Here is a 21168-nt window from a genome sequence, read left to right as displayed (position 1 = left end):
AAGACATATAAAACAGCAAGCCTGTATATATATATATGTATATATATATATATATATATATATATATATATATATATATATTTGATATATTTACTGTATATGTATATATACAGTAAATTGACGTTTAATGGAGTAATAAATACAAACGCAGAAGAATAAAATAACGACTATAAAACGGAACAAATTGCATTTATCATATAGTACATATAACTACATTGATCTCAACAGGTATCAGTTACACCAACATTCCCAGTTAAAGTATTTGTAGAAAAGTTGTGAATAGTCAGCTGATTGAAACGTGGATATAAGATAGCGTGGTGATGTAAAGGATTATGTTAATGTACCACCAAAAACAAACATTGATTCCAACATGTGAAGCTTGTATTTGACAGAGTCAATTTGAGCGGTTGACTGCAAGAATGATGAATGAAGAAGAAGAAAAACGGGAATGTAGTTTATCAGGTAAAAATTAAGCCCACGGAGGAAAGGTCTAATTGCCGGTTGCCGTGTAAAGTAAGTCCTTGTAATGAAATGAATACTTTTAAATTCATAGATCAGCCGGGATTACGATCACTGACAGAGGAAGAAGATACCACGGAGAGGAGCTCAATATCTACACCAGAAGAGACATCTTGTGATTCATCTGAAAAGAGCGCTTCAGTTCAGAAATACGAGTAAGAATCAGCATTCTTCCATGCTGCTAATGTACTTCAGGAATTATGCGAACAGCTAAAGTCGTGACCATGAGTTCTTCAGCCTCGGAGATATTCCGAAGGCGAAGGACTGGGAAGGTTAAATATAACCGTTTTTTAATATTTAAAACAAATTATACGATTTATTTTATCTACCAATGAATAACAAAATTATAAATCACAGGAAATTAATTTTCGATGGTTTTCTTAAGGCACAGTAATAATAAAGATTTGTGAGGCCTTTGTCTGTCTTACTTTAATGAATGTTTTATACCATTACCTACTTATATTTCCATGCATTCATCAGATATAATTTCTGTTGCTGTTTCAAATTAAGATTACTATAATAGTCATCTTGGAGGAAACTGCATATGAGGAGCTTGATAACTTGTACACTTTGCCAAGGATAATTACAATGATCAAGTCAAGGATGAGATGGGCAGGGCATGTAGCACGAATGGGGGCGAAGCAGAATGCATATAAGATATTGGTGGGAAGGCCAGAAGGAATGAGACCACTAGGAAGACCAAGATGTAGGTGGGTGGACAGTATTAAAATGGATGGTATGGATTGGATTGATCTGGATAGAGACCAGTGGAAGGCTCTCGTTAACATGATACTCAACTTTCGGGATCCATAAAATATTATATTTAAGCATCCTGTTGCACTTTATACGATATATGATATAACTCCATCCTAAGTGCAAATTATGTTTATAGGTCTTTCGTTTTGTTCCTCTCTATACACTACATGTTTCGGCCCCAAATGGCCATCATCAGGTGTATACACTCACGTATCTGTTACACTGTACTTATTTATAACATTTAAAATTTAGAAACATAGGTCTTCCTGATTAGCACTTGTAAAATCTTCGGTTCTAATTTGAAATCCTTTAAAAATTTTTTCTCTAAACTTTAAATTTTAAAAATGTCAGGGTTACTCACCCGATGTCTATAGTGCTGCAGTGGCTTCATCTTGTTTCTAGTATTGTATAGGGCGAGTAACCCTGACATTTTTAAAATTTAAAGTTTAGAGAAAAAATGTTTAAAGGATTTCAAATTAGAACCGAAGATTTTGTAAGTGCTAATCAGGAAGACCGATGTTTTTAAATTTTAAATGTTATAAATAAGTGCAGTGTAACAGATACGTGAGTGTATACACCTGATGATGGCCGTTTGGGGCCGAAACATATAGTGTATAGAGAGGAACAAAACAAAAGACCTATGAATATAATTTGCATTTAGGACGGAGTTATATCATATATTCCATAAAATACCCGGAGGTTCTTGAGTAACTGCACAATTGGCGGCGTCTCGAGAAGGGCTCAGCTCCATGAGTGAATAGTCATCTTCGGTTCTGATAATGTGTAGTTAGATTTTAATTCCAAGCGTATGTGCTATTATTTGATGACCTTTCAAGTAATGGAACTTGCTCAGGCTTACTAATAAATTTATACAATTCTTGGCAAGTCATGTCAAATTTATCCTTCACACAGATCTCTGCCTTTATTAATGCTGTCATTTCATTTCTCTCACACTATGTATTTCCCACTGTGGAAACAAATTCTTTCTATGTGGGTGTTACTAATTGGAATATAAAATAGTTCAGCTACAAGGTTTGGCAGTTCATTAAATTTGTAAATTAAGAACATTCTGATCATTGTTTTGTCAGTAGGAATGAAGACCTTGAATCTGTGGGAAAATTTAGAGAGCAGTTGTATCTCGTCATTTAAGGAAAACTGTGCCACTTATTCAGTGAGCAAGTTGCTATGCAGTAAACTTAAGTTGTTACTTTATAAACACTTGTTTTTATCTCTTGAATTAAGATAATCAAACTCTGATTTGCTTTACTGCCATACTACGTATATTTCACATGTTTATTACAAAACAAAGAAATATCAATAATCACCATTACTTATTTTCTCGCTTCTGCCATTTTAATTGTAGGCACTAAAATTCAAGATAAATCTAAGGTTAGAAAGATTCTCATATATTGCTTCAGTATATGCATTATTTTATTTTTTACCTTTATTAACACTCTTAAGTGGAACAAATACACCCTTTCCTGTATAAGGAATTTTCCTGAATTTATGTCCAGCATAGGAAAGCTTGATGAGATATTTAAAAACTGTAATGTTAGAATGCATATTAAGATGATCAAGAAGACTATTAATGATACCCTTACAGTAAGATATGCAGTAATTTTATGACAGTTAAAGTGTGGGAACATCCCACATTATCACGCATTTCTGCAACGCTCGCTCTTCACATCACTTTTCACCATCACGCGCGCTAACCAATCAGATTGCTTCAAACGATCGCATTTATACTACGCTCGGCGCTAGCCCGCGTCTACACCATTACGCGCGCTAGCCAATCAATTCTTGCTCCTCACTTTCGAGTTTGGCTCCGCCCCACCGACCAGCGTATAAAAAGGAGCGACCCCAGAGTCGAGTTATGCAGTTCCATTCAGTTCATCATCAGTCTACGAGCTAGCCGCATCAAGCAACTTCAGCCAGCAGGCTTCGTCGCCAGCGCTCGGTCTTCGGAGGCATCGGCAGGCTGCGCCGGGCACGGCTGCCTCGGCCCTCCAGCGCTCTCACACCCGACTCACTGGGGCACAGCGCCTGGACTCGCCGGTGGTCGTGTTACGGTCCGACTCACTGGACCTCTGGCGTAGCCACTGCCTCACGACTCCTACGACCGCGCTCAACGACTAGCCTTTCCACTAGCCTTTCGCCAAGCCTTTCACCGCAACCAGCCTTTCCACTAGCCTTTCACCGCAGCAAGCCTTTCTCCTTACCGGCGCGCGCCGCGCTACCTCACCGGTCAATCATCTCAGCAGCCACGGTCCTTTTCAGGGCCAACAAACTGTTCGAAGAAGTGGGTTGTCCTAGGAGTAATGACAAAGACACACACAACGTTAAGACATCCCCACAAAAGAAAGTTAACTGTGAGTTCATCAGCATTTGGTGATTATACTTCATTTTGATGTCTATTTGGAAAGCCTATAAAGAATTTTGTGATTTTATAGTACTTTAATACTTCTGTTGTAGTATATTGTTAACATATTCAAATGATTCCAATTACTGTAATAAATTTGCACCTGCACAGCAATTTTATCACTGTTGTTCTTATATAATACTGTTAACAGTTATAGCCTTTTGTCAGGTACAAATCAATACTGGAACTTCATGATGCAGGATTCTTCTGGGTAGCAATAGTTCTGTGGATCTCATTTGTCCATAGCATTGTCTTACTGAGTGCTGCCAGTGGTACTGAGTGAGGCCTTTTCTTGATGAATACTGTGCATTTTTTATTCAGGGAAGAGTGGGCCCAATTATACAGGAGAGATGATCCAGAACTTGGCGAACTTCGTCGTCGTGCTATTCTGGGAAATCTTAGAGCATCACGCTTTCGCAGTGTATGTTGGCGTTCTCTTTTGGCAGTTTTGTCTCCTGATACAAGTCAGTGGCTTAGCCAGCTTCGACAACAACGTCAGCATTATGCAAGAGTTCTCAAAGAACTATCTCTTGATCCATGGGACAGGAGTCAGCCTGAAGACAATCCTCTGTCCCAGAAAACTGAAGTAAGTCTTGATGTGTTGTAGTGGCCTGATGTATTAAGAAATAAAGAACTGCTCTTACATTAATGGGTAAAATTAATAAACAAAATGATAATAGGAACTTCCACAAATTAATGTCGTCAGCTGAGAAACAAAATATATACTAGTAGGTGAGTAAGCATGAAAGTTAGCAACTTGTAGGGAAATCTCAACTGCTATAGAGAATGGAGGGTTTTCAGCACAGTAACAATATTTCACAATAAGCCAGTGATTCCTAGTAATGTATGAAAGTTCAGTTCAGTGAAAACACATTTTAAGCACTGAAATTCTGTCACCACCTATAAATACCTTTGCATAAAAATAAGATACTCTTCTTGCCTGTAATTGCCATGAAATTTCCATCCTAATAAGTTTATATGGGACCTGCAACTGTTTGTGCTTCTCACTGATTGCATTACTGCATTACTACAGCCTTTTACCACTCACATATGGTAATGCACTCTTTTGTCCTCTAGCCTTTGTTTTGCATTCTTATGGACATACAGAGTAACTTTAGAACTTTTGCTTTTGAATGTAAAGGAGTCACCATCCACATGCCATAGGTGTGTAATGCTGCATAACTTTGATTTAGTAGTATACAGTTTTCTGTTCTTGTGAGTATGCACTGAATCACTTCTTGTAAGATTTGAGGCTTTCACGGCGGTGACTATGAAGAAAACAGTCTTCTGGGATTTGGCACCGTGTATATGTGGTGTTAACCGACGTTTCGGAGGAACGTATCGCCCCCATCTTCAGGGTAGAAGAAAAAATATAAGAATTCTGTAAGCGACAACACCGTGAGAAACGGTAAAGCAGACTGCTTTACCGCTTGCAGAATTCTTATATTTTTTCTTCTACCCTGAAGATGGGGGCGATACGTTCCTCCGAAACGTCGGTTAACACCACATATACACGGTGCCAAATCCCAGAAGACTGTTTTCTTCAGAATCACCTCTTGTCTATGAAGAAATACAGTACTGATTTTTTAACTTCAGAGCATATGGCATCAGTACTTCTGTGACAAGGAGCTGCGGTCTCTTATAAAGCAGGATGTGGTAAGGACCTTTCCAGGAGTAGACTTCTTCAGGAAGGAGATGATACAAAATGCAATGGTCAACATCTTATTCTGCTATGCTCGTGAGAATCCTGCAATGTGCTATCGACAGGTCAGAATGAAATACCAAAATCAAATAAAAAGGGTTTGCTTATGAAATAGAATGCTATACTGCAGATTAAGTAGGAAGTTGAGATTTCTTCGCTTTCATCTTCGGAGTCCCTCATATAACATAAGTGAAGTAAATCTCAGCAAAAGTCAGTTTCAGAAGTGCTTAGTGCTGAGTATATACCATGTTTTAACATAACAGTAATTACAGGTTACGATTGCTAATGTTAAGATCATAGTTATTGTGCAGATGGCAATTTGATTTTTTGTGAGAATTATTCTTAAAAAGAAGTACAGTGCTCATATAGTTAAGCTTTTAGACCGTGAATGGCAAACCACTGACAATGAGATGATAGACTTTGTCTGGCACTAGTGTTAACATTTTGTCTGTATAACATCTGGAGCTATTTAATGATTTAGTAGTTTACCAAGCCATAATTTTCATTTTTGCTGTTACTTTTATGTTTCCACCCTGAATACAAATTAGTCTGATCACTGAGGGAATGATAGTTACAAAAATCGCCAGCTTATCAGCAATTATTTGTATCTCAGAAGACAAGTGACACTTATGTAGCTGCAAATGGGAGCATATTAATAATCACTAGACTTAATCTCTTGCATCAGTTGAAGGATAAGTATCAAATAGTGCTTTTGAATATATTTACTTTATGCAGTCATCAGCACAAAAATGTGTATGCTGATTTGAAATAGCAGCTTTCAAGAAAATCAAGGAAATCATTGATGGGATAAAACGTCAGTAGCTTAATAATTGGCACAACATTTTACTTTGCATTACTTTTGGAATGACCCTAAAGCATGCTTCCCAAGGTCAATTCCTTATACAGCTTGATATTCAAATACATTGCAGTTGCATTTTATGCAAATTTTAACTAGTGCAGTATAAAATATTAAAACTAGCAAATAGATAGTATAGGGTTCTGACGATGGTGTATAACACACAGAGACACTGGGTTTTCAGACGTCCATCATCCAGATTCTAAATCACTAAGAAAAAACGTTTCCTCAGGTGAGGAAGGAAACAGATCCAGTTTCTGAAACGTTTTTTCTTAGTTATTTAGAATCCGGACAGTGGACAAAGTCTGAAAACCCAGTATCTCTTTATGTGCAAAGTTTGAAATATTGTGAATCCCAAATCCCCTTATGAGAAAACTTATTTCGAATTATGTGAGGTCTTCAGGAACATATCCCTTGCATGAAATGCGATGGCTCAGTATGTCGAAACAACTTTTAGTCATTGTGCAGCCATCCACTGATTTGATACCTGCTCCTCAAGCCTCAGAACAGAAGTGTTTAAATAAGTTGAGGAATGTATAGTTGTATCTGTTTAAAAATTAAATGTTGATAGGTGTAAGATCATTGATATGAAGTAAAGTTATTCTGGAAAGTTTTGCCCCCCCCCCTTGAGAACAAGCACCCACATTATGTGGGTGTAGAAAATACAAGAGGTTTTGCGAAAAGAAAGCATAATTGCATGGAACAGTTAATTGACAAGACATGTTTAAAAGATTAAAGAGTGTTCTGCTGACATAAGTGATAATTCTGGCTCTCATTCTTATGCTTCAAGCACTTTTTAGGTAAAGCAAATGTTAATAAACGTTTTTTTGTTGAATTTACATGTGTTATAATTTTTATGCCAAGGGACCCAGAAAATCCCCAAATCCAGAAATCCTCTGGGTGCAAGTTTTCTGGATACTGTCCAAGGGACCTAGAATCCCAAAATCCAGAAATCCGCTGGGTGCATGTTTTCTGGATAGTGTCACTTGAAACTGAGAAACAGTCTTCTCACCTGACTAACATGCAACTCAGTTACCATGTGCACTGTTGTGACATCTACTGATTCTGTTTACAGGGAATGCATGAAATCCTCGCCCCATTGTTGTTTGTGCTGCATTGTGATCACCAAGCGTTGCTACACACTCGAGAGCAAACAGCAGTCAGGTGATTTAGTTGGAATGACGTACAAGTGAAAATATAAGTACACACTCTAGCCTAATCTTACAGTTGTCTTACTGAAAGTCCTTATTGAAATGTAAAATAAGGAAGCTTCTTAAGTTTCCATTTTCTTATCTTCATGAGAATCAGCTGTTTGCAGTATCAATTCTGAAAATAAATTTAATGTTAGTGGATGAAGAACAGTGCTTATGTATTTATATTTAATATAGTTTATGAATTGGGGCACGCGGTAGCATAGTTGGTTAAGGGGCAATGCTACAAGCCGGAAGGTCGCGGGTTCAAGTCCCAATGAGGTCACTGGATTTTTTTCAGTTGACCTAATCCTTCTAGCCACACTGTGGCCCTGGGGTCGACTCAGCATCTAACAGAAATGAGTACCAGGAGTTAATTAAATAATTTTCCTGGGGAGTAAAACACAGCCGGTACGTAAAGCTGACAACCTTACCGCCATCTTTGAGCCGCTTGTCTAAATAATGTGGGACTCTCAACATTTCACAATCCCATGGGCCTTCACGGCCTGGTACAGGGATAGCTTTACTCAGTTACGGTTTATGAATTATGAATGTGTTAACAAACATTAATGTTTATCTACTGTGCTACAAATGAGCAGATGTGTCAGTAAGTGTTTTTAGAATTTGTTGAATGATGTGCTGGATTTCCATTTTATAATTTTGCTTAATATTTCAGTGATGTGATTATGGAAGTTCTTGACCCAGCATTTCTTGAAGAAGATGCATAGTAAGTTACAGAATTCTCAGATCATTAGAATTTAAGGAAAATTCTATGCTGTTAATGTTTTTATACCTTGAGTATTAATGATACAGTCTGTATGCAAAGCGAGACCTTGGAGAGGTAATGAATATAATACAAATGGATTATTGGTGATCTGGAACTTTTGTTGGGACTCTGTGAACAGCAAAAGCTAATAATCTAATAATCTAAAAGCATACACACTAGCAAGTCTCTATGTGCAACGTGGTTTAAAGCAGTGTTCACAAATTGTGCACTATGGAATCCTTTCATAAAGTTAAGTCATTCTGTGGATGAATTTCTTTAATAGAAAATTTCAGTGTGAACAACTGGAAAAATAATTTTGTATTAAACTTAAAGTCTTAGAGCTGTTTCTTTCTCCAAATAAATCATTTTAAGTGAGAGTTATGATCTGTGGTGAAACAATTTAAGTAAATCATTCAGTGGATGAAAATCTGAAAGTACTCAAATTTTTTCTCTTGTTCTGCAGCACGATATTTTCCAGAATCATGAGTGGGATTGAGTCCTGTTATCGGATCAATGATGTCACACCGACTCCTACTGGCTACTTTCCAGTGAACCTGCAGTCTCCACAAGGAAATGTAAGTTTTACAATATTTATTACTAGTTTCAGAAATTAATTGGAACCCATGTTCTGACATCTTGTGTGTACATACATCTCATAGATACAATGGAGTTTCTTTTCAGGGCAAGTGATAAATACTTCAAATCCTATGCGATTGGGGCCTCAGCTACATTCATCAGAGGGACTTTATTGTCAGTTGTGTTACTGCATACAACAGTAACTGTTATTGCCAGTGTCACATTGTTGCATTTGAAGTTCCCTCCCCAAATTGCCTGGAGAGAGACACAAGTTTTAAACTGGGGGTATGGATTTTTTTTTTGTCTTATTTTATATTGTTAGGGTCTCATGATTGCATAGCACTGATTGTGGGATGGTGGTAAATAAGGAACTGAAAATGATTTGGGAGGAAGTGGTTGTAGCCTGAGGTACTATCCTGGTGTTTGCCTGCAGGGGCTGAGGAAAACCACAGAGAAACCTCAGTCAGGGTAGATGGCATCCCAACCCAAGATTTGAACCTGGTACCTCACAAATAAAGTTTACAGCATTAGTGTTACATCAGCCAGCTTGGGGTGAACATGGTATTTAACCTTGACCTCATAAAGGGCATGAAATTCCTTGGTTTGTTGAAAACTGCTACTGTCTCAAGAAGAACTTGCTCCATGGGGCTAATTATCTCTGTGTTTCTCTTAACATAATAAAATGTAGTATTACCAAATTTAAATACCGGGAAAGAACTGGGTCGAGTAGCTTGTAAAGTAGCAATATGCATCTAGGGTTCTGGAAATCAGTTGGAGAATAAAGTGGTCACACAGTTAAACTGGATTAGTAGCAATATGCATGTGTTCTAGGGTTCTGGAAATCAGTTGGAGAATAAAGTGGTCACACAGCTAAACTGGATTAGAAATCAGATTTTGGTCCGTGCTGACAAACAGCTATATGAACATCTGCAGCAGTTAGACATCCCTCTTCCTCTGTTTGGAATGTGAGTGCATTCAACTACATATAAAGTATAAATGTATAAAATACACACTCATGAACCTAGTAACACAGTGATATAAATGTCAATGAATATTTTATTTTATACTACTACATTTAGTGTTTCAGTATATGATGCTGAAATAACTTGCTTTCTTACAGACGTTGGCTCCGTCTTTTGTTTGGGAGGGAATTTCCCTTGCAAGACTTGCTGGTACTATGGGATGCCATCTTTGCAGAAGGTGAAAACTTTGAGCTGGTCAACTATATAGTAGTGGCAATGCTTATAGCCATCAGGTGTCAATGTGAGTTCTGCCATTATATAACAATATGAAAACTTTTTATTGCTAGTGTCTCTTGAGAAAGGAACTTGAAATCTTATATACAGAATTCTTTTGTTTCTCCTGTTTTCTCTGTTTCTCATCTCATTCTTGGTGACCATAATTAATTCTATAGTGCATAAAACCACTGTTTTTTTTTCTGTGAAACTGTTCAGTGCATAAAGCAATTACTATTTACTGGCATGGCAGTGAATAATACAAATGATATGTGACATGACATCGTGTTGTCTTTAGAATATGGCTTTAATGGTAATAAGAACAATTCACTGTAAATAATTGAAAAGATATTTAATGCAACATTCTTTTATTGGTAGGATCTGAATTTAATGAGTAATGTTATAGCCCAAATTTGAGATTGAAGAGGGTATTCTATTATCGAAAAGCTAGAGACTTGCGAAAAGAGTTTCGCAGCTATTGCCGTAAATCGTAAACACCAGGACTGGTAATTAGGTTAAGAATGTGACTGCACAGCAGGTCTCTGTAATCGCAGAGCAATAGCTTACCTCACTCGTACACTGGATTTACTCGTGAGAGACTGCTTACGCAGCAATAAGACGCAAGGGGTCTGCCCACAACCACCCATGAGAGCCAATGAGGAGGTTATTATGAGGATTGAGGGCACTGAGGGGGAGTCACCTACCCCCTGTCGTCAAAGCCGAATCAGCGAAAGAAAACGATAAATTAGGGAACTTCGGGGGATTTGAATCAGGTTCTAAAACAGAATATTCGGTTGTCAGCCGGAGGCTCTCGGCGACATGTATACCATAAGAGGGTGGATGACGGCAGTGATCTACATATGTATTGCAAGTAAGTCTCTTTGCTCATATACGCCATGCTGTTAAAGGTTATTGTTAATACAAGTGTTATTGTGAGATAATGAGGCAGTATCCAGTGAACCAAGTGAGAGTCAGGGTAGAACAGGGTAGGAATGAATGTACAGTAGCAGACGATGATAGGAGCGCAGTTTCAGAGCACCTCCCCTTCACAAACTAAGACGGTAGAATGAGTTTAGCAAGAAGTGTCATGTTAACAGATAAGAGCAGGCCTTTTTCTTAATGTATTTAATATTGTAAATAGACAGTGTACATATAGGAAAATGTACGCGGGGAGTTCTGATTCACCCGTTAGTAACCATCCTGTCCTCCACCGATCCCGGGCTTCCCTAGCTAAGACAGCCGACGGCAGCCGAGTGCAACGTAGATGTTAGCCAAAGAGTAATAACCGACGAAAGTAATTATAAGTTCTAACCCCCTCCCCCTGAGGTGTAACAAGTAAAAATAATTCTGTGTTTGTTTCTTGCAGCATGTAACTTTCATGTTAATTAAGAGGCCAAAATACAAAGATCTGTTTTGAAGACTGAAGCAGTGTTATTATATTGATATTAAGGAAAAATCAGGTTAAGGATGGACATTTCTGATAGATTTTTTTTTGGTTAACAGATGAACATAATTATTATAATAAACAAACAGTTTTGTTAGTTCAGTGCAGTCTTAAGGAAACAAATGTGCAAAGTGTGGGAAGTTTTGATACAAACTGTGGGCATAAATCATTCAAGAGATTATAATAGTTAACTTGCATATGGGTCACACCTCCATTTAATGGTAGAAACTTCAGTGCCCCTAATTTTCAGTAAGTTACTGATGATCATTATGACAGGTAAGTGGATAAAATCTGAGAAATTAGAAAAGAATGAAAGTGAACTGCAGCCTATAACAGTGGAAATGTAAGATGGTGACGAAGATGATTATGATGCTCATGAGAACAGTGGGACTGATAACAGAAAGCACAAGAAAACATTTCAATTCAGAAGTTAATATACAAGTAAAACTGATTCTTGCAGCACATTTCCATGTTTCTTTTAGATAGCATGAGAAAACGTATCTTGAGTTTTTAAGTAAAATAATGTCCTTTTGTTTGTCACACTTTATATTTGGTGTATATTTTTCAGTGCTGAGTGGGGACTATACAACTTGTATGACCTACCTCATGCGATATCCTGGAGCTGTGGATATTTCTTACATTATTGAACATGCTCTCTTTCTCAGGGATCCACAGGTAGATACAGATGTTTCATAAGAAATTTAAATGTACACACTTAGATATACTTTCCACCTGTACTGGTATTTCAGTCTTTCCAGTCATAAATTGCTTCTCAATCAAATGCTCTGAAGAAAAAATTTATGTTTATTTTAGAATCCTCAGTATGTGTATACTTTTAAAGAACTAAGGTTGCAGTGTACAAAAGACGTTCTTGAACTTGAGAATGATAACTCTATTGATAGTGTTATGTTGGGCAGGTAAACCTGCTACATAGAAAAAATTATTTCATTGTTAAACATGATGTTGAAAAATTTATGTCTAGAATTGAGAATAAGTTGTGTTCAATTTATACTTTAACTCAGTACTGATGAAATGTATAATTTGAAAATTTCAACCAGTAAAACAGATTTAATGGCATGACTGAAAATATACTGAACTTAAATGGATTTTAATTTATTTTCAGTGTCTTTTTATCTTCTCAAAGAAGATTGCTTGTGTTAGTAGCCGCTATGACACTGAATACAGTGGTTTCTTGGTGAGCTAGATGTTACTGCAGCATTGTCTTTCTCTCCATGCTTCTTTACAGTAGAATGGATTGATTTCATGCTAAGCCAAGAACCATTGTTTACAGAAACATTGCTTACCTGCAATGACATCCTTCCCAAATCTGCCTGTGGTGACAGTTGGTGGCAGGGCAGATCTGAACCGTGCTCCTGGACAACATACTGCCACAGCAGACAAGGAGCTTTCTAAGAAGGTGCCACAAACCTCACAAGCAGCTTCCATCTCTGGCAGGTAGTTGTGTGAGAATGCAGTCATACTCTTGTTTGGATCCACATTAGTGTGAAGCTGAAGTTGTAACAGCATCTGTAATTTCATATTTTTGTTATAACAGTACCTATTTTGACACTGTTTTCCAAGTACAAATAACAATTATGGGAATTTTTATGGTTTCTTATACCCACAAAATGGCATGACCACAGGTGACTTCTTTGAATCACAGTCAGAATGAACAGTCATGTGAGAGGCTTCACAAGGCACTGCCTTCTTCAGGCAGATTCCAGGAAAATGCTGTAAAATGGTCATCCCTTGCAACCTGCAGTTCACATACATCAAAAGTAATTAAGTAATTCCATGGAGTAGGGTCCTTTTTTGAGAAACTAATAGTCACTCAGCTGGTCTAGGTGGGAATTTCTAATTCCCCACCTTTTTTATGGAGCATGAAGGTTCATTACTGTGTTCACAGGAGTCTGTCATCAGACCCAGTTGTGAGGCACATGAATCCACTCCACACCCTCAACATATTTACCCCCCCCCAAGAAAGTAAAGCTATCCTTGCAAGAGGCTGTGAAGGCCCATAGGGTTGTGAGACATTGTGGGTCCCACATTATCTAGACAATCGGCTCAAAGATGGTAGTAAGGTTGTCAGTCTTACACGTCAGCCGTGCTTTACTCCCCAGAAAAATTATTTAATTAATTCGTGGTACTCATTTCTGTTGGAGGCTGAGTCGACCCCAGGGCCATAGTGCGGCTGGAAGGATTAGGTTAATTGAAAAAAGTCCAATGACCTCATCGGGACTTGAACCCGTGACCTTCCGGTTTGTAGCATAGCCCCTCAACCAACTATGCTACTGCGTGCCCCAACATATTTATTCCAACATCATTTAATACTGTATAACTTCAGTTATTACCCAGGAGTTACTAAAATCAGTCCATTTATAAATAAAAATGGTTTGGGTTTTTCATTTTGACTATAACCACATTTTAGTCGTTGCATCCTGCAATTGATGCAAAGCTGAACTTTGTAAACTGTTTTGAATTTTCTTATGATTTCTAGGTTGAAGAAGCTTTCAAAAAAGTCAGATGGTTGGCTAGGTGGTAAACATACCCAGACAGGTGGAACAACTGGTGGGAGGAACGATATTGATGGCACTGTTGTTGATGGATATACACTTGATGTATGTGATCATCTCGTAACTGTAAGATGAGAAGATGCTATGCCTTCCAAAGTTACTCCTACTTTCTATTTCTTTCCATGTTTTTTTTCTTTCTATCTGAGATCTGTCCTAACCTGTTTACAAGAGCTGTAATTCTAGTATTAGAGCCAGAACCATTGTAGTTCTCTCATGCAAACTAATATATTTTAAACTGGTAACCCAAGTGAGCAAGATACTTGGATGTTACCATGTCAGACATTAATAATGTAACATGCTATCTTACGGTCATCGCTGCGCAACGGCCACAATAGGAAGTTAACAGCCTATAATGAGTCTCCACAGTTACGACGAATACACGGAGAATCCCCACAGCGACAGTGCAATAACAGTGGGTCGTTGCCTGGGGCAAACAAACGCATTTCCTAGGAGATGAAATGTAATGAATTGTTCGAAGCGTAGCATGACAACGGAAGGTTCATTGCATAGCAACCGCCAAGGTTATAAAAGCCCAGCTTCGACAAGAGAGAGTTAAGTTAAAATGTAGCAGCCACCGAAGACAGTTGAAATATAGCAGCAGTCGCGGAAAGAAGACCCGAAGGCATGGTTAGAAGATTTTATGTGATAGTGTGCGATAACTGAGAAGTCAGCAAGTGAAGACTTATTGTGTGACTTCAAGAGTGCGCTGTAGTACAGTTATATTGCGAGTGTGTAATTAAGAGAGACTTGTATAGCTCCGCGTTATAAATACGTGAAGACTACTGAAGAGATTATTGTGTAGGGTTGTTAAGTGTGTAAACCCGTAACAGTGTTATAAGGACTTGTAGTTACGATTTGTAGGTTGTTAAATAAACCAGTTAACAATCCGAACAGCGTCTTCAGTAGCAAAACACATTACACTGGTGTCAGAAGTGGTTTATGAACTTAAACACGCCACAAACTAATTATCGTGCATCAAGTATTTTACTGCCACAAAATGGACTCATAGCAGATGATGGAACTCCTGCTGAAAGAGATGAGGGCTAACCAAGTAAAAGCAGACATCATGCTAGCAAAATTAGATGCCAACCAGGCGAAGGCAGAGGCAAAATTAGACGCCTATCAAGAAAAGGTGGAGATCGGCCACAAGGAATTGCTGGCCAGATTGGAGGCTGACAGACAGGCCGAGCGAAGAGAACGGAAGGAAATGATAATGAAAATGATGGACGCCTGCCACAAGGAGATGGTGTCCGCATTTAAACCCGAGATAGAGGAAGAGATGATAGCCTGCCGAGAAACGATGGAGGCACATCTAGAAGAAGAAAAGCCGGCATCAGTGGATACGAAACCTGCGGCGGCACAACAAGAAGAGGTCCCCATTGTGATACCGATCATAGAACCTGAAGAAGAAACAACGGATACCAGAAAAGAGACGATGGCTTGCCAAGAGATGGAGGCCCATCTAGAAGAAAAAGAGCCGACCTCAGTGGACAGGAAACCTGAGGTGGCCCAACAACGAGAAGTCCCCAATGAAGATGCTGTAGTGAAACCAGTCAAAGGACAGAAGAAGCGGTATAGGGGCAAAAAGCAAGCTGCAGGGCGACATGGAGAGCAAAGGAACTAACCCGAGGAATTTGTGGATCCCAGATGAAGTTGGCTGCCTCCTGCAGGAAGGTGTCCCGCCGTGCAACAGTGGCATGGCTCAAGAGGAATATCTTCAGGAAATCTTGGACCCAAAGAAATTGTGGACCACAGAAGAGAAGCAACACAAGGATGCCCCGTCGCGCAACAGTGGCATGACACAAGAGAGACATCGTGAAGAAGAACCTTACTCAGTGAATTGGTGGACCTGGGAGGAAGTGATTGGTCGCGGCCGACAAGAAGATGACTAGCTGTGCAAATGTGACACAGCGCAAGAGACTCAGACTCCAGGGAGATCAGTTGGAGTCATGCACAGGCCTGCATAAAGATGTGTCAAAGAAAGTACGAGAAGAATTTAACGTGAGAGGACGACACAAGGACTCATCCTGAAAGGAAAATTCGAGGCATGTGCAAGTGCACAAGCAGACGTGCTGCATGGAATCCCAGTAGATACGAACACCAAAAACTGGACACTATGGAGGGGTCGACTCCCTCCAAAACGAAAAAGAAGCAGAGCACAGAGGAGGAGCCGGTCAATTAGAAGCACTGGCCTCCCAAGCAAGAGTGAATGTGTGATGGGAGAAAGTGAAGGAGTGAATGTGATACAACTGGATCTTCTGGCAAGTTAACAGGAAACCGCTTGAGACGAGCTGCTCTTAAGAGGGGAGCGGATGTAATGGACGGAGGATAGTCGCTGCAAGAGGAGTAGCTGGACATGAAAGAAGAAGATGTTGCAAGAACAGCCTGCAAATAAAAGGAACGGGGATGTAACGTTAGGCTGTTCATCTTCAACAGCCTTATGAAGGGAGCAGTGTGGCCATTGCACAGCGATGACCGTAAGCAACTCTTTAATGAACCGTCACAACACAGCAAATAGTAAAACATCAAAGTCAGCATTCAGCTGTGGCTTTGCTACATGTTTCAGCCACTATCAGCCATCATCAGGCAAATACATATCAACAGAAATGTACCATTTAACTGCAATCATAAAATGGATATAACACTATTGATTGTACAAATTTAAAAATGCTTATGTAAAAAATACAAAAGTTCAGATTATATAAAAATTAAAAATTGGAAATATTATAACAAGATAAAATATTAATGATGTTTTCAAAAACATTGAATCAGTCGTTGGATATACTTTGTGTGCGTTTCCGTAGACAATAGGGAAATTTGATATTACTTTGTATAGAAGATTTTAAGAGAGGCCCACGGTGTAGCAATTAATGAATTGTGTAATGCTGCCTCGTCATTAAGAAGAATTGTCCGTATTGCATGGAAAGCAAACTACGACGACCGTAAGATTACAATTCACATTATATTTTAGCGATGTAATTATTTTAAAAACTCTTCAGGATATAAAAATCAACATTCTTTTGTCCTTGTGTAGGCAAGAAAGATGGAACTTATTGATGCATAAACCACAGTTAAAGAAATATAAATGAAAGAGACCATTTGCATAACTGCCTAATCACAGATATATGAAACTTAGGTCTCAAGTATATATTGTTGACAGGATCCTGCTTTGCTCAGAGCAGAACTGCAACATGCGCATGCTGTCATGACACTTTGCCGAATGAAGCTGTCACAGTACCACGCTGTATTGCAGCGCAGCTTTCCATCTACTCCCAGTGTGGAAACCCTGCAGGTACTGGATGGATTACGAGAGGTAAGTTGTATTTACCTGCCTTCTCATGTCTACTACTGTCTATATAACTGAATGGTTTAATGTTAGATAGACTTGAAAGGATTCTGACGATGGTGTATATTGTACTTCTTTTGGCTTATTTTGGACTTCACCCATCGTCTNTACCATTTAACTGCAATCATAAAATGGATATAACACTATTGATTGTACAAATTTAAAAATGCTTATGTAAAAAATACAAAAGTTCAGATTATATAAAAATTAAAAATTGGAAATATTATAACAAGATAAAATATTAATGATGTTTTCAAAAACATTGAATCAGTCGTTGGATATACTTTGTGTGCGTTTCCGTAGACAATAGGGAAATTTGATATTACTTTGTATAGAAGATTTTAAGAGAGGCCCACGGTGTAGCAATTAATGAATTGTGTAATGCTGCCTCGTCATTAAGAAGAATTGTCCGTATTGCATGGAAAGCAAACTACGACGACCGTAAGATTACAATTCACATTATATTTTAGCGATGTAATTATTTTAAAAACTCTTCAGGATATAAAAATCAACATTCTTTTGTCCTTGTGTAGGCAAGAAAGATGGAACTTATTGATGCATAAACCACAGTTAAAGAAATATAAATGAAAGAGACCATTTGCATAACTGCCTAATCACAGATATATGAAACTTAGGTCTCAAGTATATATTGTTGACAGGATCCTGCTTTGCTCAGAGCAGAACTGCAACATGCGCATGCTGTCATGACACTTTGCCGAATGAAGCTGTCACAGTACCACGCTGTATTGCAGCGCAGCTTTCCATCTACTCCCAGTGTGGAAACCCTGCAGGTACTGGATGGATTACGAGAGGTAAGTTGTATTTACCTGCCTTCTCATGTCTACTACTGTCTATATAACTGAATGGTTTAATGTTAGATAGACTTGAAAGGATTCTGACGATGGTGTATATTGTACTTCTTTTGGCTTATTTTGGACTTCACCCATCGTCTGGTATGTAAAAGACAAAAAGACAAAAAACCACGACGTTTCGGAGACTGGATCTGTCTCCGTCTTCAGGTGGATAGGGAAGGATAAACCTACTCAGTTGGGCCCCTTAGAAAGAGCTAGTCGGTCCAGTGATTGAGACTAGCTCTTTCTAAGGGGCCCAACTGAGTAGGTTTATCCTTCCCTATCCACCTGAAAATGGAGACAGATCCAGTCTCCAAAACGTCATGGTTTTTTGTCTTTTTCATACCAGACGATGGGTGAAGTCCAAAATAAGCTAAAAGAAATATGTTTTAATGTTGTTTGTTAAAATACAAATAATTTTAAAATCATCAGGAAAGTGAACACAGTAACTCCTCCCTCCCACTCTACTAACATCCATGGCAACAAGAGAGCAAACTGAAGAAAGTTACAATGTCAACATGATTTTCCCATATTTAGAATTCTTTTTTTCCTTTGGTGCTACAGACCAATTTGGGCCTTGGCCTACCTCCATAAAACTCTCTGTTTCACTTCTGTTTACTAGATCTTAAACATTTGGTAGGACTCCTTGGGCGGGTGATCAGCTCGTTGCAAGGCCTCTACCTGTACATACGAGCACACGCACACTAAACATCCATGCCCAGAGTGGTATTTGAATCCACGATCCTGGCTTGCGAGTGAGCGAAGACAGTTCATGCCTTAGACCGCTTGGCTACTGTGACTGGCCCATATTTAGAATACACTCCTGCTATTCCTTTAGTAATTTCTTGTGAGCATAAATACCAGTTTTATATTCATGCCTCTGCCAGTCGATTTCAATTATAATTTTTTTTTCTTTCCCCCCAGCTGTGTTCACTTCTGAGAAGTCGCCACCATATATCCCAGCCACTAGAAGTAGAGCCAGCATATGAAGCTGGAGAAACTCGAATAGATAAACAGTCAGTTGCACTCCAGAGGGCTGTTTCTCCGCCCACTCAGCTTGCCTTACGTCACAATCAAGAGAAGCAGAAGGTGGTTGCTGCAAAGCGAAAAGATGTGGTAGTACCACCTAAAGGTGAAGTGGACATGAAGGTGTTCAGCAGAACAGAAGGTCTCAGCGAATGTGTGCAGGGAGCACCTTCCAAAGATCCATTAGGTACAGGGCTTAGTCTTGAGAGAGAACCTCCACTCACTTAGGCAAGTTGGCAGGGTGTGTTATTCAGTTCTTAAGCATGTATGTATGAATACTATGAAAAGAATAGTTTCATTAGTAATGCACATATACAAGACTGATAATTTGCAGCTTTTTCATAAAGAATTTGTATCTGAAGTATGGTATTGCACTGGACATTTCAGTCATTTACTTCATAGCCTTTTTCTTTTGTAAAAGTATTAAGAGGTTTGTATCTGTTGTATTGAAGTAGCTTTATCATATGAGGTAACCAATAATTTTGTATATTCATACTATTTCAAGAATTCTTTGTAATGTATTATATACTGAATCTGTTTTCTTTAAATGTTATGGAAAATATTGGATCATTTAAGACAGTTTATGCTGTCAGGTGTAGAAGGAAGAGGGGAAGTTTATTTTCATAATGTAATACTGTGGGACTCCCACAAAAGGCAGTGTAAAAATAATTGCAGTTATAACGTTCTTTCCTAACTTATCTCTAAGGCTGTGTTTTCCTATTACATCCAGTGGCCCTTTTTTTGCTCTGAAAAGCAACAAATCACAATTTCACCATTATCTCAGTCATGATTGAATTGCAGTATGTTACTAAATCTGATTTAACTCTGAACTAATTTTGCCCACTAAAATTAGGATGGAACATGTTCTTGTGAAAACAGTAACCAACATTCAGGTTTCATAAAGCTGGGGAGTTTCTTGACCAGCTGAGTGATTATTTGCTTCTCAAGGACTGCTGTATGGAGTTAGTTACACTGGAACAAGCCTCACTGCACTAACACATTTTAATATGATCATTGTTTAGGAGCTGTTAATTAATGTACATGTTAATAAAGCAGTGGAACTTCTGTAAGATGCTGATATGCACTTGATCTTAATGCTTAATAAGTGGTAACATTATGCTTCCATAAGCTGCATTACAAACTTTATATAGGACCAGATTTTTATGTGCTTTTTTTAGCCTGTAGCAAGAAGTCTTGTTACTATTGTTAATTAACATTCCAAATAATATTGCTTTATAGAGCTTAGAGAAATCAGCAATTAATGAATTAGATCACAGTTTGAGATGAACTGAAAATGTGAGAATCCCAAGCTTGGAAGGGGAAAACAGAGGAAACGCGCATCTCGGACCACTTTGTCCACCGTGAAACTCACATGAAGTCATCTGGGATTGAACCAAAGGCCCCAAAGTGAGAAGCCAGCATCTAACAACCTTAGCATTGGCATAATCCACTTGAAAATTAATTGCTGAACTAATGTGAAAATGTTAAGATATCAGACTGAAAAATTATGTCTAATCATAACTAATCACATAGAGGCATGAGCCCTATTGACATTTTTATGAAATTAAAAATAGGTGCACACATTGAAGAAAATTCATCTAAAATTTAAAGACATGTGCATGCACACACATATACACATACACACTATATAATTAATAATCCCATTATGAAAAATGAGGCTTATGTAGGCTTACAAAACCAAAGTTTAAAAGTAATGAAACAAAATATTCAGACATTCATCTTACAATTTAACTGTGGCAGTTTCTCTCTTGTAATTGGGTGGCATATATATATAGCAGAGTAAGGTAGTAAAATCACTTGTCACTTGTTGCAAGTAGGCACTATATTTTGTGATTACTTACATTAAAATGTTTGCAGCAGTCGTTGAAGTCCATGGGCCTCCACTGCT

General features: G+C 38.4%; 1 protein-coding gene across 1 annotated transcript; it reads left to right on the top strand.

Moving 5' to 3' along the window:
• The first annotated feature begins 129 nt into the window (after positions 1–129).
• On the top strand, positions 130–20337 carry LOC111861656 (TBC1 domain family member 5). The gene is made up of 14 exons (XM_023846402.2): positions 130–462; positions 554–674; positions 4016–4280; positions 5291–5461; positions 7328–7416; positions 8119–8169; positions 8672–8783; positions 9616–9749; positions 9905–10047; positions 12032–12138; positions 12755–12918; positions 13961–14081; positions 17197–17349; positions 19158–20337. Exons 1-14 carry the CDS (start codon positions 420–422, stop codon positions 19485–19487), a joined length of 2004 nt encoding a protein of 667 aa, XP_023702170.1. The 5' UTR covers positions 130–419; the 3' UTR covers positions 19488–20337.
• The last annotated feature ends 831 nt before the right edge of the window (positions 20338–21168 follow it).

The sequence above is a fragment of the Cryptotermes secundus genome, unplaced genomic scaffold (genome assembly GCF_002891405.2).
Source record: "Cryptotermes secundus unplaced genomic scaffold, Csec_1.0 scaffold43, whole genome shotgun sequence".
Lineage (NCBI taxonomy): Eukaryota > Metazoa > Arthropoda > Insecta > Blattodea > Kalotermitidae > Cryptotermes > Cryptotermes secundus.
The sequence above is the reverse complement of the archived record's forward strand: the minus strand, read 5'-3'. Positions and strand labels throughout refer to the sequence as shown.